Source organism: Poecile atricapillus, chromosome 6 (genome assembly GCF_030490865.1).
Source record: "Poecile atricapillus isolate bPoeAtr1 chromosome 6, bPoeAtr1.hap1, whole genome shotgun sequence".
NCBI lineage: Eukaryota > Metazoa > Chordata > Aves > Passeriformes > Paridae > Poecile > Poecile atricapillus.
This window is the reverse complement of record NC_081254.1, coordinates 36030615-36057510: the sequence shown is the minus strand read 5'-3', so window position 1 is coordinate 36057510 and position 26896 is coordinate 36030615. Positions and strand designations below refer to the sequence as shown.

General features: G+C 44.1%; 2 protein-coding genes across 6 annotated transcripts in view; one reads left to right on the top strand and one right to left on the bottom strand.

Annotated features, from left to right (window-relative positions):
- DOCK1 (dedicator of cytokinesis 1) overlaps positions 1-26896 on the bottom strand; it is a 266167-nt gene that overhangs the window by 130430 nt on the left and 108841 nt on the right. The gene's annotated exons all lie outside the window — the stretch shown is intronic.
- Positions 9089-26896, top strand: part of INSYN2A (inhibitory synaptic factor 2A) — a 40818-nt gene continuing 23010 nt past the window's right edge. The window contains exons 1-2 of the mRNA XM_058841876.1: positions 9089-9361; positions 21485-22643. Of these exons, the coding sequence (XP_058697859.1) occupies positions 21490-22643 (1154 nt within the window). The 5' untranslated portion in view covers positions 9089-9361; positions 21485-21489. The remainder of the gene's footprint in view (positions 9362-21484; positions 22644-26896) is intronic.

Here is a 26896-nt window from a genome sequence, read left to right as displayed (position 1 = left end):
GTACAAACATTACCCAAAGTCATTAAGTGCTAGGCAGGAATTAATATGTTTACAATTCAAGCCAAGTAATAAATATGAATATATAAAAGGCAAATACTCATTGCATCCCTGTGAATTATTAAAATTCTTTCTTTCCTTAATAAATGGAAAAATTAACATGTACAAGCATGCTGCTTTTTCCAGTTACTGGTTTGTTTTCTTTCTAGGCAGGAATCTTATCCTTGTAACTTTTGATAACACCTGAAATTTAAAGGAAAAAAAATAAAAAATAAAAAAGGCCAAACAGGCAAAATTATACTTTAAAGTTCACGTTTGTTAAGCTAAAATTTTATGAAAACTTCCTCGTCACAAATTGCCTGTTAAATGAGCTCCTGTGAAATATCAAAGCCAGGCTGGATGAGGTTTGGAGCTACCTGGGATGATGGAATGATCATTAAAATATTAATATTAAATTAAATAAATGTTAATAAATTTAATAAAATTTAATTAAATTTAATACATTTAATATAACAATAAAAGTTTATTTATTATTTAATATAATAATAAATTAATTAAATTTAATAAAAATAATAAAAATAATAAATTCAATAATAAATATAAAATTAGATAATATAAATAATTAAATTAAAAATTTAAATTAAATTTAAAAATTAAAATTAAATTATAAAAAAATAAATAATTAAATTTAATAATAAGTATAAAATTAAATAATATAAATAATAGAATTAAAAATTAAAATTAAATTTAAAAATTAAAATTAAGTTATAAAAATATAAAAATATAAATAATAATATAAAATTAAATAAATATAATAAATATAATTAAATATTAAAATGATAAAGATCGATGCTCTTTAAGGTTCCCTCCAACCCAAACCATCCTGGGATTCCACAGTGACAAGAGCAAGGGGTTTGTCCTTTCTTTCCCTCAAGACTTGGTGTTCCCTGTCCCTGCCACCAAAGACATCTGTGACATGATGTGTCAGCTATCTTGATGCCACCACCTGTCCATTTGTCACCACCTTCAGTCCCCAGGAGCTGTCCCACAGGACATCAAGCCCCTCATCACATCATCAACTACTGCAGGTCTAATCTGTCACTTGGTAATTGCTGTGAAATAACAAAATTACGCTTCCAAACAAAGCTCCTCAGCTCATCGCTCCAGCTCATGGTCCTGAGGATGAGCTGAGCTCAGATAAAGCCCTGCTGATGTTTCCTACCAGGCTTCAATAAAAGCTTTGATTTCCATCAGCTCACAGAGAAATAAAACAATTCCATAAATAAACTGAGTCTCTGCAGCTTGAGGGGAACATCAGAGATGGCAGGAGGAACGAGAAGGGCCACCAAAGTGACAGCCTGGAGAAGGCTCCAAGGAGAACTTCTTGTGGCATTCAACATCTGAATCTCTGTTGGAAGAGAGATGGAGAGAGACTTATCTTCCCAGTGCCAGAGGGCAGAGTTAAACGGGGCACTGGGCAGGAATTGTTCCTGGCACAGGGGCTGTCCCTGGATCCCTGGCAGTGCCCAAGGCCAGGCTGGGATAATGGAAGCTGTCCCAGCCTTAATGTCCCTCCAACCTAAACCTCTCTGTGCCAAGGGATGGAGAAGTTCCCTCCCGAGAAGGGGACACCAAGTCCCAGATTCTCCCAAGAAGGCACAGTGAGGATGGATTTACATTTTCCTGAGGTTTCCAAATCCACAGCAGTGGGGATAAAAAGAGAGCACAGCTGTTGCTCACAAATTTCACTGCTTCAGAACCAGGAGGCAGCAGCTGAAACCAACAGGAGATGAATTTCAAACAATTATGAGATGGGACTTTTCATCTTGGCATTCCTTTTTCCCACCCAGGGAGCGATGGGAGCTGTGCCTACAGAGGGGACAGGCAGTAAAAACATTCCCCACAAGGAAATGCACAGAGGCAGGAGAAGGAAAGGCTGGAGACAAGGAGCTCCATTCCACCTCCCATCCAACAAACCTCCCCATCCACGCTTGGGAATGATGACAAGGGAAGGATGTGGCTGCACCCAAATTATTGGGGTTTATTTTGCCATCACTTTGAATTCCCAGAAGTAAATTGAGGAAGTGCCACATTATTATCAAATTATAACTTTATTTCTGGGTTTTCAGAGATTTCATCCTTCCAGTTATTGGCCTTTTCCATAATATTGATGGACACCCCTTGGATATAAAGCAGCTGCTAATTATGCTACTCAACCACTGCTAAGTATTAATATTTAAAGTCCTGAATTTCTTTAAAAATTGAAGGAAATCAAAATGTGGTGCTGCTTTGAATGGTTTTTAATTCAGTGTCCCCAAACCATAAAGGACAGAGCCATTTTTCCTGCTCTGTGTTTTGAAGAGCCACAGACCAAGGATTAAGAAGGACTTCACGTGGCCTCTGCTGGTAATTGTAAACTCATTTAATGGCATTATCAGGCTTCCCATATTTTTTCAGAACAACTTTTTGAAATATCTTGGGCTTTTAGGATTTCCAGACTTTGCAAAATAATTTCTGCTCCTTTCTTAAGGTAAAACTCAGTCACAGACATTTTAATACATAAAAGAATTAGGTCTTTGCACTCAGTCAGGAATTCAGCATATTCTTATTTGCACAAGGCAAGTTTCTAGGTCATTTTATTTAGAAAAAAATAAGTAAGGGAGGAGAAGATCTTAATTGTGAGCATATGGCTCAATTTTAGATGCCCATGATGCTGCAAACTGCCTCTTTACATCCTTTTTTATTCACTGCCATCGTATTTCTCTGTCATGTATCGAAGTTATTAAGTGCAATTTTATTTTGGCACCTGCTTGGGGATTTTAGAAACTACACTGAAGAGTTCATTCCTGAACATTATGGCCAAAATACTTCATCTTGGTTTAGGCTCAGAGCAGCAATAGAAATGGTGAGTTTAATTCTATTTGCACTGTTCAATATTTCTCTCTTCCATAATTTTGTAGGATTTTTATTTTTCACTTGTTTAACACATTTAATTTGAGCTTAATTTTTTTTCTGTTAAGCACTAGGCATTAGGATCAGGGTGCTCTCTGGGCTTCTAACTTGAAGGCAACATGCAAAAGCACATAAAAGTCTGTGTTTTTATGCTATGTTCAAATTTTAAATAGTTCAATATTTCAAATGAGAAAACCTTCCTGAGGCTTTGGGAGTTTACATTACTTTATAACATCGAATGTTCTCCAGTTTGACAGAAAAGTTGCATTAAATCCTCCATCTAATGAAATCAATGTTGTATAAATAATATATTATTGCACCAAAGAGCCAATAGGAATCAGATGCAAGTATGCCCATTATTTGTTGGATTTGCCTTTTTTCTGCCCATAACTGGAGTTTGAAAATGGCATTCATGCTCATCCCACATTTCATTAGGTGCTTAAATCTGAAACCATTTATCTAAAGGCAATCAAAAGTATGACCAGACTTATTATTTTTTATTTTTAAGCAGGGCAGGATTTTTTCCCTTTGTCATAAAGCAGTCCAGAAAACCCTGGAATTTGGGAAGGACATCAAATAAACGAGACAAAGCAAAATATTAGCAAAGTTGGCAGAATGTTCCTTTAAAAACATTCCCCCACACTTCCAGCTCCTCAAGACATCTTAACAAGGATGTAATTTCCCATTTGCTCTCAGTGAGCAAATCAAACAGGGTGATTTATTATTCAGATGGGCACAAAGGATTTGTGAAATGCAAAAAGAAGGGCTCTAAAAGCACAAGTCATCAGTAATGACGACAGCCTGAACTGCCTTTCAAATATGAACAAAATGCAGCCATTTAGGGGCTCATACATCACGCTCTCCCAAAGCTTTCATTTATTTCCCAACTGTACAGGCTGCATGAAAATGGAACCAGAATTTGGCAACCTTGATCAGGGAAGCGATTCCACGCCACGAGAGCAGCTCACAATCCCCATCCTTGGAGGAACAACCAAGGCTTTCCAATCACCAGTTCAGTTTCCTTCCCAAAAACATCTGTGTGCTGAAAAGGAACTTTTCTGAACCATAAACACAACGAAAATATGACACAACTCCCACTCCTATCCCAAGAAAACTCAGATTTTCTTGATATCTCCAGCAATTTGGGCTCCTGCTGAGACAGCATTCAACTGGAACCCAAAATCTCAGCTTAAGTTGGTGAGACCTGCTGTTATATTTTTCTTCCAATGATCTGTACAATGGGAAACTGAGAGAGAGAACTAAATCCTGCTCATTCTTATCCCAACGAAGCACAGAAATAACCATCAGAGCTAATGAGGTTACTCAGCATTTTTCTTCTCCGAGCAGAAAACCCACAAAGAGCAGTTCCCTCAATCAGCTGTTTAACATTTCAGCTGCACACAGGTATTAGGGGTATTAGACACATATTCTTAAATCCACTTTCTCTTCAAAATGTTCCTTTATGTAAAGAGATGTGGAATTAGTACTTTATAGATAAAGGACAGACATCAGCAGAGGCTCAAATGAATTTTCCAAGCTCATGGAAAAGACTTATTATGGAGAAAGACACTCCAGCAAATCTCCCAATTTTCTGCCAAACTTGACTCCAAGAGACCTTATTTCTCTGCATCCCAGCCAAGCAGAAAATAGAGAAAATAACCTCCCCCAAAGCAAGGAGCACCTCTAAGGATTTGACTGCATGAAGACCTGTTTGAAACTCCAGCCAAGTTTGCCTTCACCTCAGCTGGAGCAGAGGAGCATATTTAACATCCCTCTGTTTCTCTTCTAATGGCAGGTTGGAGGAAATAAAGAAATAAATTACCAATTTAGCCCAGAAAGCCAGGCAGTTATCATCTAAAGGCATGGAATTAACCAATTAATTAATGGGAATGAGGGTTCAGCAATGTGAAAATACTTGGTTTTAGCAAAGACAGAATGACAGCACTGGTCCCAAGTGATTAGAGAGAGAAAAGGCACAACTTTGTCCCCAGCTCTGCTTCAAATCAAGTGAACTTCACCCTTCTTTCATCTCCAACACAGCTGGGAATTCTGCCATAAATTGCCTGGTCCTAAAGAACTAATTTCCCTGGGAACCCAGCTCAGGCATGTAGTGTTGGGACTTAAATTATGCCTCTTAATATAATTTACTTAATGTAGATCTGCAAATCCCATTGGTGGTGGTTTATCCTCCTCCTTCCCCACATTGGGGGTCACCAAAACACCTTTCAGGTAACTCGAGCTCTGGCTGCCACGTGCTTTTCCCTGAGCTGCATCTGAGCTTTCCTCCACGAGATCTTCACAGACTGTTCCAAAAAATGACATTTTAGCGTTCCACTGTCGGAGCTGCATGTTCTAGAGGAGAATAATCCCACAAAGCAGCTGCTCAGCAAAAAAATCCCCCCCAGGAAAAGCATTCACTGGGGCAGTCCTTGAGCCAAAATTTGAGTGTGGGGAGGACATGCCCAGCTGACCCCCCCATGACCATGCAGATGTGTCCTCAGAAATTGAATATAAGAAAAAAAAATCAAGTAAAACCTGCAGTCTGTAACACCAGGCTGTGATGAATATTTCTAAATACACTCCCTGAATTTATTATGAATTAGCAGTGAGGGAGAAGGGCCCTCACTGTACTTCCCCACAGAGAATTCCATTCCAGTGCCCGGGTTTCTCACTCCCCCTGAAATCCAAGACAAGACTTCCACCTGCACATGTCACACCAAGCAAGCACTACACTCACTCCCCCCTGACAGACACTGGGAAAAAAAGCCAAGGAAGGTAAGGACACTCCATGAGAGAAAAATAAATTTATAACCTAAAACAACTACAATTAATTGTCTCTTTTCTCTTTGCACCCGCCCAGGCTGAAGCCCAACCCCTCTCTTCCCTCTCAAGCATCTCTTCAATGCTACATTTCATTATGCAACAGTTGTGCTCAGCACTTTTAAAGGCTAAAAAATTGGCAAATGTGATGATGAAGCATTTCCCATTTCCCAGTGTATTTACTTCTATGTGCTGTTACAGTAACACGAAGCACAATAATAACAAAACACTTGATTTTTCACAAACCCTGATGTAAAAGATCCCTGTATACACCAATGGTGTCAGTAGCAACACACAAATCTGGTCCACATCAGAAAGTACTTTTTAATTCCCTAAAAAGCTCAGGAAGATGCTGTACAGTTTGTAAGTGGGGCATATGCATAATGCTGTGCAAGACTAATCAGCCCTGAGACAACAGCTTCTAAATATCATTATGGAGAAGACAAGAATGATGTTTAACTGCTGCTTCTGTCAGAGAGATTCTCCTTTCAAGTCACTCAGGATATTGAGTTATAGTATTTGCTTCCAGTAATCATGGGCTGGATAAAGTCACATTTTCAGCTTGTGAAAAAGCAACAGCATCTCCCACCACTGATCTGTTTGCTCTGAGGAGTAGCCTGCGTTTTTTTCAGACGTGGTCACCCTACCATGTAATTTTACCCATGTCTGTATCCAGGCTGCAGCCAAAACCACATTTATTTTTGTAAAGAGAAATGCACAGAGGACCTGGAATACAGCAAGTCAGCACTGCTGGAAAGAAAAACAGAAAGAAAAAAACAGCAGTGTGGTGGTTGCTGGTGCATCAATAAGCAGGTCGATATTTAAGTTCTTTAGAAAAAAAAAATAAATCCCTGATAAAATCCCGTGAGAGATGCTAAGTGGGATGAAAGCTGTGACACTGGTGAGCACTGGGTGATGTGGGGGCACACCCCTGGCACCCTCATTTAGGGATCAGCAGCAGAGATGAGGAACAGAGGGAAGAGGGCAATGGGAGTACCTGGACAGGTAAGAGCCAGGGAGAGCAACGGAGCTGCCCTCTGCTGACTGTCTGCTTTGCTGAACACTGCTCTGATCCAGCCCTGCTCAGCCACAGCGCGATCCGAGCGGCCAGGCTGCCTGTGAGCTGTGTGTGCCAGGGAGATCCACAGGATCTCCAGAACAGCACAGCCAGATCCACAGGGATCTGCCCAGCACAGCCAGACCCACAGGGATCTCCAGAGCAGCACAGCCAGACCCACAGGGATCTCCAGAGCAGCACAGCCAGACCCACAGGGATCTGCCCAGCACAGCCAGACACACAGGGATCTCCAGAACAGCACAGCCAGACCCACAGGGATCTGCCCAGCACAGCCAGACCCACAGGGATCTGCCCAGCACAGCCAGACACACAGGGATCTCCAGAGCAGCACAGCCAGATCCACAGGGATCTCCAGAACAGCACAGCCAGACCCACAGGGATCTGCCCAGCACAGCCAGACCCACAGGGATCTCCAGAACAGCACAGCCAGACCCACAGGGATCTCCAGAACAGCACAGCCAGATCCACAGGGATCTCCAGAGCAGCACAGCCAGACCCACACGGATCTGCCCAGGACAGCACAGCCAGACCCACAGGGATCTCCAGAACAGCACAGCCAGACCCACAGGGATGTGCCCAGTACAGCCAGATCCACACGGATCTCCTGCCCTGCCCAGTACAACCAGATCCACAGGGATCTCCTGCCCAGTACAACCAGATCCACACGGATCTCCTGCCCTGCCCTGCCATATCCACACTGATCTCCTGCCCTGCCCAGCCAGATCCACACAGATCTCCTGCCCTGCCCAGCCAGATCCACACAGATCTCCTGCCCTGCCCAGCCAGATCCACAGGGATCTCCAGCCCAGCACAGCCAGATCCACTCTGATCTCCTGCCCTGCCCTGCCCAGCCAGACCCACACGGATCTCCTGCCCTGCCCTGCCCAGCACAGCCAGATCCACACGGATCCCCTGCCCTGCCCAGCCAGATCCACACGGATCTCCAGCCCAGCCCAGCACAGCCAGACCCACACGGATCTCCTGCCCTGCCCAGCCAGATCCACACGGATCTCCTGCCCTGCCCAGCCAGATCCACACGGATCTCCAGCCCAGCCCAGCACAGCCAGATCCACACGGATCTCCTGCCCTGCCCAGCCAGATCCACACGGATCTCCAGCCCAGCCCAGCACAGCCAGATCCACACGGATCTCCTGCCCTGCCCAGCCAGACCCACACGGATCTCCAGCCCAGCACATCCCCGTGCCCAGGCTGGCAGCAGCGTGGTGCCCCGGCCGCTGCCGCAGCACCGACAATTCCGTGCTGCAATGAGCTGCTCCAGCTAATTAACTCCAAAAATCACCCAGCTCTAGAGCGAGTCTTGCTGCTGCATCGTGTCCGTGGATGCCTGGACTCATCCAGTGCCCAGCTCGGCTGTCCCTGCCTGCTGTGCCATGGGGGTCGTGGTGGAACATTTTGGGCTGGTCCAGCCGCTCTGTTCTGCCATTTCAAATCAGGGCTCGCTTCAGTGACCCCCAAAATCAATAACCTACATGGACATCAATGGTGAAGGCAGTGCTGTGACAGGTCTGTGGCCCACACCTGCTGGCACCTGGGCTAGGGGAGTTTCCTGCTGGAAAGTATTTATTGAACAGCAAAACTCCTGGGGATCCCAGAATGAAACACAGACCCAACGCTTCCCAACTTGGACCAGTTCTCGTGCCTCTAATGGCATTTTCTATCACTCAGGTTAAATACACGTGACCTATTTAACTTACACCTTTCTTTTTCTTTTTTTTTTTTTAAGTTAAAAACATCATTGCTAAACCCTCTTTGAAATGAGAGAAAAGGAGGAAAGATGGGATTCAAGTTTCACGCAGATTATCACGTTGATCAATCTGCTCTGCCGAACGGCTTCGCTCTGAACTCGCGTCCATCTTACACAAGGTTTAAAAGCAAATGGGAGCAGCTACTCCTTTAGCACCTTAAACACTTTCCCTCCCAATAAAAGGCAGCCGTGTAGCTTTAACCCAGCGCTTCGCTGAATTCCCAAGGGCTCAGCATCACCCACTCTGCGGCTGCTCCATCGCTCCCGTAGCTGGCAAGCTGTGCTGCGCGGGGATGCTGTGCACGGCTCCGTTATTAATGAACCCCCGCTCACACAAACCCGAGCAATAACGAAAGCTCCTCAGCCAGCTCCGGGCTCCGCGTTTCTCCCCTCCTTGTGCGCGGAGCATCGCTCCATCCATCCATCCATCCATCCCACCTCCCCCGCCCGCCCCCGCCGCCGGCCCGGCCCCCGGCTCCTCCTCCCCGCTCCCGCCCGGCTGGGGGACGCCCGCCGGTCCCGCTCAACAAGTTCCCCTCGGCGGGGAGCCGGCCGAGGGGACCCCCGGACAGCGAGCCCCCGCTCAGCCCATGAGGGCAGCGGGGGAGCGCGGCGGCGGCGGCGGCGGCTGCGGCTCGGCGGCTCCGCGGCAGATGCGCCCCGGCGCCCAGGCGCTGACGCCCAGCTCGCCCCGGCGGCTGGAGGGAGATGCTCGCCCAGACCGCCGCTTCTGCGTGAGGAAGCACAAGGTAAGGCGCTGCGAGCCCCCGAAATAGCCCCGTCCGCTGGTTCTGCCGGCGGAAAACTTCGTAGGGATGAGGAGAAAGGCTGGCGCTGAGCGCCAGCGTTATGCAATAGCGTTTCTGCCTGCCTGGGAACGGCTCCTGCATCCAATAACTTTCGTGACAGATAAGGAGAGAATATCCCGATACGCGACTTTCTTCTAGAAAAATACCAGCGTTTCTTTGCCTGCTCCCCTTCCAGCGGTGCCTGGGAGGGGAGAGGGGAAGCTGGAGGATTTTTGGAGGATGCACGAAGTGCTTTGGCTTTTCACGCGGCTGATGGCGAGGAACTACCGCTGCTTATTAACTTCAGCCGTCCTAATGAAGTGTCCGTACAGCGGCGATGGAGGAACGCGGGATGTGTTCATCCCTGAACTTGCAGTACGGCACTTCATTAAAAGCCTAACCAACCCAAAAATCCTCCTCGGGGACGGAAGCTGCTGCTGCTATTCAGTGAACTGTGCAGGGTTCTCCCGATTTAACACACCCGAGTCCCCCATCACCATCACCGACCACGCAGAAATCGGGGATGCCGTGGAAACGCCGTAGGAAAACGGGACAAAAGGTTTTGACGGGGAACCGTCCCCAAAGTCACGGTCCTTGCATCCTGCGAGGATCCCGAGCTGCCCGCTCTGCTCTGCTGTTCCATCTCGCCTCCCTCGCTAGTAAAAATCCTCTGCCGTGACCTCGGCGCCTGCACTTCGTGCCGTGTTTACGGGGAGTTACGGCAGCGAGGGGATGGATGCAGGACTGCAGTTCCATGGGATCTGCCTGGGGGAGGCGGGGGGGCCGCCAGCCCCGGCTGAACAGGGACATCTTGCACTGCTGGAAACAGGGAATTTATTCCCGGTTTATGTCACCGTCTCCCGAGGGCTCTGTCCCAAGGGAGCTGTGCCCCCAGCTCAGCCGCGAGTCGGAATAGGGAATGGAGCGCTTTGCTTTGACCTTGTGGGTCTAAGCAGCTTAAAATCCCGCACGGAGGAGAATTTAACTCATTAAGCTCTAAAAATGGGAAGTCTGGCAAGATCTCTTTTTCCCAGCCTCGGAGAATCCTTTCTTTTTCCCCCAGCTGAATGCTGGCAAGTGCTAAGGAAAGGCAAACCAGTAACAGGTCATGTCTGATATAAACTGGGGATTTAATCCATCAGCGTTAAGCGCTGGATGGTGCTGGGATTCACAGGGCTGCCAGGAATGCTGCATGTATCAAGGTTAAAATCTGGATTCTAGATGGAAAAGCTCCCAGCTAAAAATAAATAAATTAATAAATAAATAAATAAAAATAATCACATGATATGCAAACTATACCCTAGCCATGGACTGGGATTAATTTCATGTCAAATTCCAAGCCAACGGAGCAATAGTAAAAATAGGAAATCAGGGAGAGGAATGGATCTCCTCACTCTTGGTGTGATGCCTCTTGGTGTTCCACCAGCCTGCTCGTGCCTGGCTGTCTGGACTACAATGATCTGTTCCCTCCGAGTACAAATAACAGCTCTAAGTTAAAAGCTGGATTTTACTCCTGGCATTAAAAATTCATATTTAGATGAAAATATCTCAGGGCTCAGGTATTACTAATTTGTCACCTGGAGGGTGATATTCTGCTGTACAGTGGTGGCATAGGGTCCCTGATTCCAGGAGAAATCCATGATGAAGATTGCTAATCCAGAGACTCAGACTGGATTGTTCCAATTCCAACAGCTCTAAAATAAAATTCCTGCCCCAGAGTTTAAGGTGGTATTGCTTTGAAAGCATCCTCCCCTCACATGATGGGGAAAGCTGATACTAAATGAGCTTTTTTTTTAGGGATTTTTTGTAAGGATGTCACAATGCCCTTGATGAAAGATGTTTGTTCTTTAGGACTCCGTCATTATCAACGATGTTTTTAATGAGATGCTCGAGATAATTCTAATCCTGGATGGAATCAGTGCTTTTCCCTGGGACTGACACGTGAGAAATGAGCTGGGCAGGAGCAGCACGAGAGGAAGTGTTCAGTTCCTTACGAGGAGGGCGAGCACTCAGTGTTCAGCGCACCCTGGCACTAACTGAGCTCACAAAGGAGCTCCTAAAATCCTCACTGCCTTCTTCCCCAGTTAACCACTGCACTGACAGAGCATTTCTGCATCAGGGGAACACACAGCATATTCTACATTCTGATCTAGGTATAATTAACTCAGAAAACAGAGTGGGAAGTTGAGTGGAGAGGAAGACAGGGAAGGGAAATGTGGTGAAGAAGCTCAGGAGCTGCCCAAGTGCCGAGTCACGGAGTGTGCGTCACCTCCAGCGGCCACACACCGCTGGTCACCACCAGCACACTGCCTGGGAATCCAAAAATCCAAACCCAGCCAGGGATTGTACACAAGGCAAGGAAATACCAACACTAATGTTTGCTTCTGGAGGACTTAAAAGTGAACTTAGTCATGCCGGTCCTTTGCCGTGACTGATGTGGAAACCAGTCAGGGAAACCTGTGAGCTTGCCAAAAATTCCTGCTAAAATGTAAGGATAGCTCCACAGAGCTCTTGAGCTATGATGCCTCAAGGCTATTCCTTGTCCGAGCACAGGACAGGGAGAACTAGGGATGTGTAGTCCCATAATTCATGCCCACTTGAGGAAATGACAGTAAATCTAGAATACCTGAGGCCATAAAAAATTCACGTGATTATCTGAACTAGCTATTAATAAAAAGCTCTCATGTTCTGCTTTATGACAGGCACGGTTTAAAGAACTGCTGAAAATTTGTCTAAGATATTAAAAAACATGTAAGCAACAAATCTATTTTATAGCCCAATACTCCCTTGTATTTTTACTAATCACTTTGCATATTAAATTTGCTTTATGAAAATGAAATCATGAGCGTATTTTAAAGAAAAAAATCATCTCAGAGTGGTAAATTCAGTGGGAGTTCCACATTCAGCCATCTGAAAACTGGTGCTTGCTTAGAAAATCCTGCATAACCTCTGAACACACACAGGTACGACTCCCTGGGTATTGACACTCAATTTTAAATTGTTATTGACCACAGAGAATGTGCTCAGAGCATTCTCTTATTGTAGTGGCACATCCCCATTTGGAGGCTGTTTACTCCAATTTTACTACATTCAGGCAGAAAAATGATCCATTAATACTCTTGAGAACAGTTCACCCTGTTCATGCTTTTGCTCTGTGTCAGGGTGATCCATGCCTGAAAACTGCTCCCATTAAGACATCCCAGCACAAGTCTCCCAGGCAAAGAGAACTGTGTGGAAAAATAACAATTCAGTGATCAAACAGCAACATTTGGTGTCCTCTTTGCCTGTTTTTCTCCCCCTTTAGTGGCACATCACCGGGGCCTGATTTTGCTCCAGTTTTTCCAGCTAAATCCACTGGGTTTGATACAGAGTATAGAGGAGTAAGGGCCATTTTCCAAGTCTGAATTAAACAGAGAAGGATTAAAAAGACTGAAGACCTTCAAGTCTTGCTATGTTTAGGTGCAGAGCCAAACTTCTAAATCATTACCAGAGGTTTCTGTCCTGGCAGGGAAGTGCAGGAGCTCTACCATGTCCCACTCCCCAGAGTTGCTGATACCTGGTCTCAGACTCAGCCCATATCAAAAATAGTTGTTAATCATCTCAGAAACCCCAGCTTTAACTCGTGTCTGTGACATCCATGGGCAAGAGAAGCAGGTTGCTGCTGTTATTTTTGCCTGCCCATGATTGCTGGAGCGAGCCTATAAATAAAGCCCACGTAGTTACCAAATTAAACCAGTTTAAAAACAAAAGCAGAGGAAGCTCCTTCCATCTGGCCTGAGAGAGGAGGAATTGTCACAAGCTCACAAAAAAAGGAGTTACTTCTTTTGTGCTCTTGCCCACCTTCCCTGCTTGTCTGACAGCTGCCTTTCTCTCCTCTTACATTTTTTTCCCCAGTTCTCACGTCAAGGCTGTGATTGCATTGCTTGGAACAATTTTGGTGAGGTCAAAGCTTATAAAGCCAAACCACGGTGTAAATGACTTTTTAAAAGCTGGAACAGGGGCTCTCTGATGCCCAAGACAAACCCATTTAATACAGTCCTATTTCAGGACTGTATTTTAAAAGTTCGTAACACATCAAGTAGTTTTGGTCTGGTTAGTAACTTCCTGGGAGAAGGAAGAAGAGGGAATTCAGTAAAATCCCTAATTTTGGTGTATTTATGAATAAGCACAAAATCTAAAACAAGCTCAAAGTCTCCTTCCAACCATTAGTAATAGGTTATTCATGCCCATTTTGTTATTATATTCATTATTCACAGCTGCAAATAGAGAAATGAATGAGGAGATATCCACAAGTACAGAAATTTAACTTGTGCATCAGTTGAATACATTTCTGTGTATCAAGGCCATCGGCAAATAAAACACAGCGATATCTCTACGGAGCTGACAAAGAGACAGATAAAACATCCCACTGCTGGAGAGAGTAATTCAGCAGAAATTATGCTTGAACTGCCTGCTGACAGTGATAACACTGATCCCTTCTGGAGACTGAGCCCAAGTTGCTGAATTCCAGAGGAATCCGTGTGTTTCAGCTGAGCAGGCTGCTGAGAAGAACGTGGTACATTCCTGCATTCCCAATTTGTAATAAAAACACACAAAGCCACAAGAAAAGTGATGCAAATTATCTGTCTGGTGGCCAGTTGTGGTGCCTTCCCCAGCCAAAAAATATCCTTGAGAGGGTCTTTAATTATTACTTTAATGAACTTCCTAATCATCCCAATCCCAAACAACCCATGAATCCAGAATCACAGGGTGGTTTGGGTTGGAAGGGCATTAAGGATCATCCCATTCCAATTCACTACCATGGGCAGGGACACCAGGTTTATTTCTAAATAATAGAAATAAACATTTTCCCAGGTCCACCAAACCTGGGAGCAACACACTCAGCAACTCCACACTGTGTATGCTTCCCTCTTCATTCCTCACGTAGTTCTTCCCACATTGCACCAAAACTGTGTTCCCTGGAATGAGCAATTTCCATCAGAGTCCTCCTGTTTGATGAGAACCTGGGATCTGGGGAGTTTTAAGACAACTTCCCCTCACACAAGAATTTGGCTCTTCCTTCCCAGTATTTCAAAAGCATCTTAGATCCAGCTTTGAGGAAGCTTTGCAGCTTTAGGGACTGTAATTCCCCTCAGCAACTGAAGCTTTTTGCTCTACTAAAGCTCTTTTTGGGTAACTAATGGGAATTTTTGTACAATGCTTTAGCAGGAGTCACGTGGATCTGTCCAATTTCCCCAGCACCAGCAAGCTCAGATCCACCCATACATGGATAATTCAGAATTGCAGCAGAACCAGAACCTGCCTGGAACCAGAAACTTCAGGAATGTGCTCCTCAAGGAGGTGACAAATGACACAGCTCTTATTTGGTGCTGGCTGCTGCCAGCAGTGGAGTGCAGAAACGCATCTAGACAGATCCCATTCTCCAATTAGCATCCTGCTAATGATGTCAGGTTTTAGACCTAAATTACCCAGCTGAGTTGTTTAACAACACTTCACACCCTCCCAAGCTTGTCTGCCTGGAATCCTGATCCAAGCAGGAAGAGCTGACAAGGCTCTGATGCCTCAGGAGCACCGACCCCAGGAATGTCACTGTCATCTCCCATTTGTAGGGAGCTCCAGCAGATGGGATCACCTGCATTCCCAAGGGAATGCTCTGATCTGCAGAGCAAAAATTAAGGATGCAGAATCAAAGGCTGCAGCTGGGAGCTGCTCATCTGCTTCTTCCCCTTCACCCAATGCCTGATCACCTCTGATGAAGGAACAAAACCAGCTGCAGTTTCTGTAGGTCTCACAGTCTGGCCATCCCTGAGATCCAAGGCTGGACAGGGCTTGGAGCAGCCTGGGACAGTGGAAGGTGTCCCTGCCCAAGGCAGGGGTGGGATGAGATGATCTGAAGGTCTTTTCCAACCCAAACCATTCCATGATTGTGTATTCTCAGCACTCAGATCCCTCTGTGCAGAGCTCTGACAGTTTTACAACTCTGATGGTCAAAGCTAAAGAGCAGCACTGCTTTTTCCCTGTCATTTTCCTTAAACACCCACAAAACCTATTGATGTCAACTAAGAACAATTAAACTTAGTATTCAGCAGTATTGCCGATAAGGAACTGCCTTAAACCCTTGCTTTTAACAGCTTGACCTTTAAATTATTTACCAGAAAGTCCCATAAAAATGAAAAACCTTCCAGTGCAAGTCCTGTGGCTTTTGGCTAGCCAGGAGAGTGCGAGCAGAACTATTAGGGATTCTCCTAGCAACCCATCCTCAGCATCATCCTCCTCCTCCTCCCCCTGGAGCAGGGACAAAGCCTTGCCCAGATTTACATGGCAAAATAATGCTGAAGGAACCTTCCCTCCTCTCATCCTCGGAGCTGCAGAGCACAGGGAGAAAAATCAGCCTCGCTCTCTTTAACGGTGACATTATTTTTTCCAGTCCACTAAATCCCAGCAAATGTTTGAGATCAGAACACTCAGAATTCACAGGGAGTGAATATCTTGTGACACTGCATTTGTTCCACTGGGAAGTTAATAGTTATTAACTCACCCTGTAAGTCTACACTGGTTTTAGTGCAAGTGCAAATCTCCTGTTAATGGTGCTATTCCTTGCAAAATTCTGTTATGGGGAAAATAACCCTGATTTTGCAGAATTTTATCACATTGAATGGATTCCTTTTAATTGTATGCATGGAACAATATAGGAAGCAACAAAACCTAAGTATTACTAAAATTTGTGTTCCCAAAGCATAGTAGAGATGTCAAAATTAAAGAGAATTGCCCCTACCAGCTGCATTCAGGAAAACTGGCTTGGTTTGTAAGGAAAATTTTAAGTAGTTTATCCTCCAGTAGATTCCTCTTTTATCTGAAAGTCTCCAGGCTTATTAAATCGTACATTTTATTTGTTGCTACTTAGTTCTGAAGCTGAAGCTCACAAGAGCATTTAAAGGCATTTATTGGGTATCTCAGCCATTAGCTATGATTTTATACAGAGCCTGCCAATGGATGGGAGAGGGGAAAAGACAAATCCAGTTCCTCACAATCCTGATAATTCCAAAGGAAGACTTCCAAGGCACTTGGAAATGCAGCAGTACGGATGATTTCGGTATTGAGCAATAAATAAGGAAGTTCAAGAGAGAGAAAATTCAAGTTCAGCGCCTCAGGGTTTCAAAACAGAGGTAAAAAAAATACTGGTTTGACATTTAGCAGCACTGCTAAGTCTGTTATTCTACATGAACGACTCTGTGATGAAATAAAGACAGGCTGGGCTACCCCATCAGTTTTTCTAATAATCCTCTCATCAGTACTTTTTATTCCTTAAAAACTGGGAATACCTGCACCCTCAGATTTATTTGGAAGTCAGATTTTCTCCTCAGTCCTTTTGTATTAAAACCCTCCAAAAATTCCTAACACAGGCAAAATTTCTGCAGATTTATAATTAATAACTGTCTAAGATAATTTGTATTTTCCAATATTTTTATCATGACAGTCTTCTTTACTGGACATTACTTTTAGGATGATACTAAATAATTTTTTATGTTTCAAACATAATAACACTGTCAGCTAATTAACAATTAGATTCCTTTGAAAAGAATAAAAATACTCATTTAATGAAGTCAAAATGTATGGGATATTTAGGATTAATCTTAGGTTTCTAATCTGGATTTGTTTCTATAAAGTAAACCTGAGTTTCTTTCTGCTCTTTATTTTTAACAGTACAATTGGATAAATATTCCATGGATACACTTATGATTTATAAACATCGAATAGTTTTTGCAAAGTAAGTGGCTTAAGGTGATATTTAGGCATATAAAAATTATATCTGAGGCAGTGGGGATTTCTCAGGAGAATGTCCAGCCTGGAAATATCCAGAAGCCCAAAGATGCTGCAGATTCACTTCCCATTTTCCATGCAAAAAGCCATTTATTTACAATTCTCTGCATTATTTTAAGCCCATCCATCCATCCACAAATTCCTGTACACTCTTAATACGTGCACAGATGTTTCCAGCTGCATCTCCAAAACCTTCATTTGCTCTGGAAACCCAAGGACTGAAATCTGTGCCTTTCATCTGCATTTAGAACCCGCAAAGTTTAAGCCCACTCTGCGTATTAACACATCCTGAATCTGCTTCTGTGTCATAAAAGTGACAGAGATAAAATGGAAATTGCAAGGTGAGTTCCAAATTCTCCTCTCCCCTCATTGACCAACCAGTCTGGAAATTCCACATTGGAATTCTCTTCCCAGAGCAGTGACTTTGCAGAGTTTGGGATGCAGAGTGAAGGTCCTGCAAAGATTTGTGCCACCTAACTGGTGGTTTCCATAATTACCCTGAAGATTTCATACTGATTTAAAGCTTCTCTGTGCATCACTTTTTAGTTATTATTATTATTATTATTATTATTATTATTATTATTATTATTATTACTATTGTTACTATTGTTACTATTGTTACTATTATTGCTACTATTACTATTATTACTACTATTATTACTACTATTACTACTATTATTACTATTATTATTATTATTTAATTTATTTCCATATTCAAACATAGAGGAATGCTGCTTAAGAGTAATCAGCCACAAGTTTATAAACAAATCAAGGCAAAAAAACCCAAAACTAAGCTTGTGATTACTTAAATATTTAGTTTAGCAAATCAGCTCTTGGTTTGGAGTAAGTACAGATAAAAAGTTGAACTCTATTATCTGCATGTAATTGGCATCTGCAACTAAAATTCAAATGCAGAGGCTTTATTACCCCCCTGACAGCACAAGGCATAAACTGAGAAACTCCAGCTCAGATACTTCAGTTTCCTAAAGTATCCAAAAATCCTGCAGAGACGGCGCTGTGGCAGTGCCTAAATAAACCAAAATAGGAGGCAACACTTTGTCCAAACCAACAATGAAAGCCAACAGGAAATATTTTATCAACTCTTCCCTGTGAAGTGTTTAACTCACAATTGACTCTTTGCTCAACTGTTCTTTTATCAGCTGAGCACAGAGAATTCCCCTCAAGAGACACCGGGATCCGAGCAAGGCTTCAAAAAAATACCGACTTCTTTTGGTTGTTGTCATTCTTAATCACAGATATCTCTAAAATTATTACTCCCAGCTACTGGTGGGAATAAAAAACTCTGCATCAGCTAAATCAATCAGGCCTGTGCAGTTGGGAAAGGGAGACAAGCAATTTGGTGAAGAATCAATTTATTGGCTATTAAAGACATGCTTAAAATTAACTGCAAAATAAAGTTCCCCATGTATCTACTCTGGAGGATATCTCCAGACTCCTGGTTTCAGCTGGGTGATGAATGGAATGGAATTCCCATGGATTCAATGGGAAGTCATCCCAAACCAACCCAGCCATCCATCCTGCAGCCCCCAAAAATGATGGGATTCAAGTGGGAGGTAAAATAATCTGAAAATTGAGACAGGTCACAGATATTAATGAAATATCAAGCCAATACTTGAAAATAAATTGCATGTTAATGGATCCTGCTGTCAAATAACCAAGTGCCCAAAAACTCACTTTGACAACTCCAGGGAATCCTAAGAGATGGTTCTAAAGGGTGATTTTCAGAGCTAACAGCCAATTTTTGTAGCCTTTTTGGGTAAAAATGTGGCTTTTTCAGACACAGTTACTGAATATTTCACATCTTTGTGAATGCAACATTTCATTTTTGCCACAGTTTCTTGGGAGCTCAGAAACTTCCCACTGGCAGATTTGGAACTAATGGCTGTAATGTCTGTTGTGTTCTTGTATTTAGGGTTTGGTGTTTTTTTGTCAAATCATTCATTTACCAAACTGTTATGGAAAATTTGCTTCCAGCAAATCTGAAGTGCAGAGTTTTGGGGTTCGACAGCAGTTTTTACAATAGATTTTAATATGGTCCAGCTGCAAGCCAAAGGAGCAGGTTTGTTTCTTAGCCAGCACATTTTTCACTAAAACATTCCCAAATTCCAGCCCTAGATAGATAAAATGATGGATGCCTCTACTCCCTACCTGCTCTGATGTGTCCCTCAAATAAAGGCATCTCTTCACTCACAAACACAATCACAATTAAAATACAGCCCAAACAGGCCAGGACAGGACACTGATGTTCCCCCACAACCAACTCCTTATTTAGGAACAAAAAATTCCTGACATTCAAATGTAGTTGATTTATTCCCCTCAAAATCTGTCCCATTTATACCTCATGTGTTAAGGGCACAGGGATAACTCATCTTACCCCTCTACCCTACTTTTATCTTCAGACTCCTCCTCAGAATTTCCGTTTTATTCTCTCTTTTCCCCCAAAACAGGGATTTGGTCACTTTGGTATCACATCCTAGGCTGGTATATATAAAATATCCAGTTGAAAACTGGGATCTGGAATCTCAGATTCCCTTATTTAAATGGTTTTGTCCTGAATTTTCCCCTCTTTTTGCTTCTTCTACAGACTTTGCACTACATCAGAGTCACAGAAAAACTTCTTCCCCTTCTCCAAGGAATGCAGCTCCCTCACCACTCCCTGAGCATCACAAGTCAGACAGAAAAAGGCAAACTAGGGGGATTCCAGAATATTTCAGTTCCTTCTTCACAAATTACCGGGGCCAGGGAATTAAAACATGAAAAAAACATTAAGTGATGACACGTTTTTGTGAGATTTTTGACCTTGGGCTCTGTGCCATGCACATCTGTGTGTATCTTTAGGGAAGTGTTACTTTTAAACCTCATAAACATTCCGTTTTCCACTGAAAATGATTTCTTCATTAAGCTTTCTTACTTTAAATATAGACTAGTCAAGGATTCATTCCCTTGTGCCCCTGAGTTGGCTTTCTAAAACAGATGCTATTATGGCACTTAACTCTTCATGAGTTTCACATATTTTATTAAATAGACAAAGGAATTTTAATTAAAAATATATTTCAAGTACACCTGGAAGTCCCTTTACTTGTTTTACATTGTTCTCCCAAGTCCCTCTGAAGGTTTCAACAGGAGATATATGCAGAATGTTTGGATTAAGTGGGAATTTGGTAATTCAGCAAGTCTCAGGGAGAAATTTGCGCAAAGGGAAAGTAAAAATTACAACTTCAAACGAGGTATAAAAATGAAATCTTAATTATGCAGCTACTCCAGATCCCCTATGATCTGTACAACCACTGGGGTTTGGGGTTTTTTGGGGGGAGATGCTTTGTTAAGCAGTTGGCATCTTCTCCTCCTTGAGGAGGAGCTTGTATTTCAATGGCAGATTAAGTTAATTTCTGTGAATCATCACAGGTTTGGAGGGTTTTTAGTGCTTTGGGATCTTTTGGGATAAGCAGCTGTGTCGTAAAGGCACATTACTGCTTCTAGGAAAGGATGAGTTGTTTTGCATTTGAAGCAAAACCTTAATTGATGCACTGCTGACTTCCTCCAAAACTTCACTAATTCATAAATTTTACGCATCCAGCACTACCAACCAGTTGCTAGTAACAATTAATCTGCATTTCGTTTTAGCCATGTGGAAATTTTTTATAAAAATCCAAATAATGACACCTCTAACGACCAATTAATTCCTTGCAAAGAACGCTGAATACATTACACAGCAAAACTGTGTTTGGTAAGCAAGCACACGCTAAAAATAATGCCAGTTTGACACTTCTTGCTACTAAATGTTTGCATTAAAGGAGGATTAAGGGTGGGCAGAGATTTCAACTTTTCCTCACTTGGACAAAGACACTCAGTTTTCAGTTTCACTGTAGTTTTTCTTAACTATCAGGTAAATTCAGAGGATTGGCTTCCTGGGAGCACATATTCCTGAAGGAAATTGCTTCTGGGAAGCCCTGGCATGATGTTTCTTATCCTGGGAAAACATTTGTGGAAAAATTTCTGTCCCCAGGAAAGCTCCTCTCTGAGGAGCAGGTATTCACAACAGATGGAGATAAAAAGCACCATTAAGGTACAAATCTCTAGGGAGTCACCGAGGGCTGCGACCTGACGGAATCGAGCGCATCGGTCGCGAGTCGCAGCCGTTTTCAGCGGGATCACAGGAACGTGGCTCAAATATTGCAAAAAAGGGGAGAAAATAACATTTCTGTTGTAACTTGAGGCTTTTTGCCCTGTTTTTGGCTGCAGGCATCATGGTGAGTAAGGAGCCCAGCAAATGCTTACTCACCGCCTCGGACAGCGACGTCGAGCCCGCGGCTTCCCTGGCGCTGGAGATGAAATACGCGCTGGATCCCAACCGGCAGATCAAGAAACGGAACAAAGCCCTGCAGGTGAGGTTCAAGGATATCTGCGAGGCCCAGAACGAGCAGAGGGACAAGCAGCTCTCCACCTCCTCCACGCAGGACCCCGACAAGAGGGAGGCCAAGGCCATCTCCTACAAGACGGCCTACCGCAAGTACATGACGGTGCCCGCCCGCAGGTCCATCCCCAACGTCACCAAGAGCACAGGAGTCCAGACTTCCCCTGATCTCAAGAAGTGCTACCAGACCTTCCCTCTGGACAGGAAAAAAGGGAATATTCTGAAAAGCGCCTCGACCGTGGACACGTTACCGAGCGAGAACAACGGGTTCCTGATCGAGGTGAAGGACAGGGAGGGCCGGGGCGCGGGCGAGGCCGCGGCGTGGGGCAGGAAGGCCGGCAGCCTGCAGACGGCCGAGTTCATCTCCCACATCTCCGAGCGCGCCGCGCACGACGACGGCGCCGAGGCCTGGAAAAGCAGCGATTTGCACACTTCTCCCAAAGAGCCGCCGCCTCCTCTGCCCAACTTGGCCGAGCCCGGCGAGGAGGAGCCGGCGCGGCCGCCCGGCCGGGGCAGAACGGCGGCGGCGCGGCTGGGGAGCGACGAGGCCGCCCAGCCCCTCCACGGGAGGGTCTTCAAGACTGAAGTGGCCACCGTTTACCTGCCGGCCTCGCAGCCCGACCTGCCTGGCCTGGGCGACTGGGGGCCGTGCCCCGAGGAGGACGACAAGAGGACGGTGCAGCTGAACGGGGTGCAGCCCCCGGCCGGAGATGCCCGAGTTTGTGCGGCGCGGGCGCAGTGCCCGGCACCAGAATGTAGTGACCAGAGCCTGCAGGTCAACGTGGCGCCCATGGAGGAGAGCCAGCCCTGCCGGACCGCCGTGGCCGTGAGCCAGGAATGCCAACAAATCGTGCCTCACACCGAAGTTGTGGACTTGAAAGCGCAGCTTCAGATGATGGAGAACCTGATCAGCTCTAGTCAGGAGACCATCAAAGTGTTGTTGGGTGTTATACAGGAGCTAGAGAAGGGAGAAGCTCACAGGGAAGGGTGAGTAGAAGCTTTTTTCATGAGTATGAGCTGATTGAAATGTCTTTTCCACCTTGAGTTTGCTGATGCCAACGCGCCCCTGCCGCTGCGCACGTGGCGCTCCTCACACGGACTTTTGCTGCTTTAGGAGAAACCTGCCAGCAGCATTCAGATTGCTATCTGCCAGTCCCAGGGTGTAATTAAGTAATTATTTAACGAAGGGCCCATATTACATCTTCTTGTGCCTTTTCTAAGGAGAACGAGCCACTCTCCAAACAGGATTAGCGAGGATGTTTTCACATCAGCAACTTGCATTAGCCATAATTCCTCACACGGCATGAAAAGCAGCAGCAAAACCTTAATTCTGTAAGAGACTTACCTTTTTAAGATTAAGGGATATTATTACAACTCCTAATGTAATTCCCTTAATGGCATATGAATCTCCTCTGGTTTCCTTTCACCTGAATTTTTCGTGGTATTTCTTTCAGAAGGAAATGAAATGGAAACTTTGAATATCAAAGTCTTCTTTGTAACTTTCATACAGCTCTAAACACAACAAACCCAATCAGAACGAAATAAAATTGTGTTCATCCCTAACTGTCATTATTTAAATCAATCCATAAGGCATTAAAAATACTGAAACTATAACTCAGTACAACCTCTAGTCTTTACCTGGTTAGTTCAACCCATCTTTTATCACCTTAACAAACGTTTTGGAGACTGACTCACCTTAGTTCCCTCATCTTTATTCAGGGAACGTAGCTCAAAATGTATGTGTGCTGTTTGTGTGGTTTGAAATACTTCTGTAATTAAATCACAATTTGCCCAGAAGAGATCAGGACTTTAAAATTAAGAAACCAACAGCTCATGCTACTTGAAGCAGCACCTGCTTTTGAGTCAGAAAGGTACATCTTAAATTTCTTTACGAATGTGGGAATCATGTGAATCCTTCAACTCAAAATGTTTGGCATTAGAAAATCGTCTTAGCTGGATCCTGCTGTCAACACAGCCGTTGAGTTTTGAGGTTATTTTACAGCTGTTATATTGTTATTTACATCCTGATCAATTATCAAGTCCTGGATATTCAGACTGGGACGTTTCTTGGCCTACCTGAAAGCCACACAGGTTTCTATGACCTTAAAGATCTTTTCCAACCTAAACAACTCTATCATTCAATTTTTTTAAAAAGTAATTATTCAGAAAAAGAACTCCCCTGACTTTCTTAACTTTAAGAAACTGCAGGAGCTTTGGGGAGAAGTGCCAAGCTGCTTTTCAACTCACAAAATACAGAAAACTATTTCATCATCATCATCATCATCGTAACTCATCGCTCGCTCGTCGAGAACCCTGAGTGCACAAACACCCACATCACCCCCAGAGTCACCTGCTATAAATCCTCTGCTTCCTCCATACAGTTACATATGCAGATTTTATCCTTCCCAAAGATGGTACAGGTGCAGCAAATACAGATTTTTCATTGCCCTGACAGGGCAGAGCTGTTAATGCAGCCAACGTCAGGAGTGCATCCCTGCCCTTGGCACAAAACAGATCTTGGCCAAACCAGCCACGATTGTCTGCAAATAATTCCTCTGCAGCTGTCAGCCTTACAAAGCTGTATTAGCCCTAAAATGGTGAAATTATGCATAAATCCCAGTTTGGAATATCTTTACAGCATCTCAGACTCGTGTATTGGAGTTTACAAGACTCACTTGACCAAGAAGAGCCTATTTATTAGCACTGCTTTATTCCTGGAGCCGCTTCCAGCTGCTCCTGCACGTGCCCCAGACATGTCCCAGACCCTGCTGCCCACGGAGGATGTTGAGATGGGGAGGGAAGGAGAAGAAGGGAGATGCACACTTGTGTATTTTCACATCCCTGCACTCCAGACCCCTCTGATTTTGTGGCTGCTGGATGCTTTGGAAGGAGACTGCACAGCTTTGTGCTCAGGACCTTCCGCAGTGATCCCTCTCTGCAGAGCTGGGAGAACACTCTGTTCTCCTGCAAACACCAACACATCATTAACACGAAGCCTGTCTTTATCCCCAGCTCCCTCAAATTACACAACTCCTGCAATAATAGGCTGCCCCATCCTTTTATTAGAATAATTCTTGCCAATTGCTGCATTCATCCTACAACATCTTTGCCACAGACCCTGTGTAAACTATTACGTATCCCCTCAGTGCCAGCATGTTGAGCTTTTTTCCTGTTATAACCAGGTTTTAGGTCAGTTTAGATCAAGAATTTAAAGCAGTTCTACTGTTTATTGTAGCATCTTCCATCTGCTAGAACAGTAAGAGACGTTTTGTATTTATGGAACTCATCTACTTTTCTGATGTACATTAAATTCCTTAGAACAGCACATGCTACAAGGAACAAATACAAATAACACGCTGCTGGAAAAGGGAAAAAAAAAAACAAAAACAAAACCACCAAAAGCAAAAAACAAAGCCCCAACTAAAATTTCTTAATCAGATTTTTCTGCCTTTAAGGAAATCAGTGTTCTTTAAGTGCTGTTGCAGTGCCATGGGACTGGTGCTCAGTGGATTCATTTTCACTAATATGCTGTAGGTCCTGAACTGCTATTACTGCAATTCATCACTAAATGAGTCGATGCCAGCAGAACTGTAGCAGCATCTCTGAAGGCAGCAGTCTCATCCTTTGGGTGCCCATCATCTGTGTGTGCTTTTGAAAATGTCAGTGCTCCATCATCTGCAATTAGCAACAACAGCCAGCACTCAACCCTGCTTGAAGGGAAGGGGAAAGCCACTGGAGCAGGAGGAGAAACACAAAAACTGTGATCCCCCTCCCAATATCAAAGGGCATTATTAAAATCCTGTGTTATGTTCCTCGTTATTTACTAAATCTTTGGCAAAATGGCTGTTCTACCTCTCTGTGTGGAAGCTTCTACAAAAAAAGCCAATTACATCCCAGCAAACATTGCTGGATGCCTTAAGTCATGCATGAAGCAAGTGCAGAGCTGCAGCTTCAATTAAGAGTCCCAGCTCAGAGTTAAAAAAAACATTGAATATTACATGATGCAGGGTGCAGCTTCACAACACAAACCCAGCTTTATTCTCTGGTTTTATTCTGATAAATTATCAGCAATCTCACTTTACAGACATATTTGTCTGTGCTCAGAGGAGAATTTGGGAAGCCAAATGTGTGAGAATCACTAAGGCTGACAGGACTGCAAGCAAAATGCAAGTTAATCATTCTGAAACCTGGCTAACGAAGATCTGTGAAATAGAGAACAGAGGATGAGCACATAATCAGAATTACTTTGCTGCTGCAGAACAGCAGTGACCTGCCCTTTAAATCCTTCCCGTGGAAGGAACAGTAATCTGGGCCCTCCTCATTATACAACAAATCAGCAATTTTAATAAACAAAGTGCTCAATTTGCCACACAAAAACAAGTCACAGTATTTTGGCTCTGCCAGGCCAAATGCTACACATTAGACAAGAGTTAAATGAACCTGTTTCAGAGCTAATTTATATTCTTCTATTAGTCAGCAGTGGTTCAGGAATTTAAAGAGCTCTCAACAAACTCCTTCCAAGAGGCTTTGAGAGAACACGTTGTCATGGATGGAATTTAAATGTCATTGCACGTTTTTCAATGACTAAGGGATTTTTGTGCCTCACATTCTCATTTCTGAGCAGCAAATAAGCCCATATTGTGTGTGTGGGTGGAGGTTGGCACCCAAGAAGAGGAGAGCAGGGAGCATCCTCACCCAAATCCTGCCCCAGCAGCACAGCCAGCACTGGTGCTCAAGGTCACCCAGAGTGATCCTCCTGCTCAGCAGCGATGGCAAACCCAAATCAGGGAGACAAAGCAATTATTGCCTGAGTTGTTTGCTCTGCTCCCTTCCAGGAGCCAGCCCAGCTCTTCAGAGCAAGGAGACAGAGCAAGGCAGGACCAACCTCTGCTGTCCAGCTCAATCCATCCCCCCCAGCTTCCAAACTGGAGCTCCTTATTTCACAGCTGGAGAAAAAGAAGTTTAAAGGAGTTTACAAGAGCAAAGCCTCTGAAAGCACAGCCTTTGGGAGTGATGTGCCAGCTCCAGGAATGACAGGACAGGGCTTGGTTTGGGATTTCCCCCCTCATTTGGTTTGTTTTGCTTTTTTTTTCAATTGCAGCCCTGGCAAAGGGAAGGTTTAACAGGATCATTTCTGAGAGAAAACCTGGAAATGGAGGGAAACAATAGATAAGCTTAACTACAAAAGAAAGCCCACTAGAAATAAATACATGAAAAGCAGAAAGAATGCAGCAAATCAC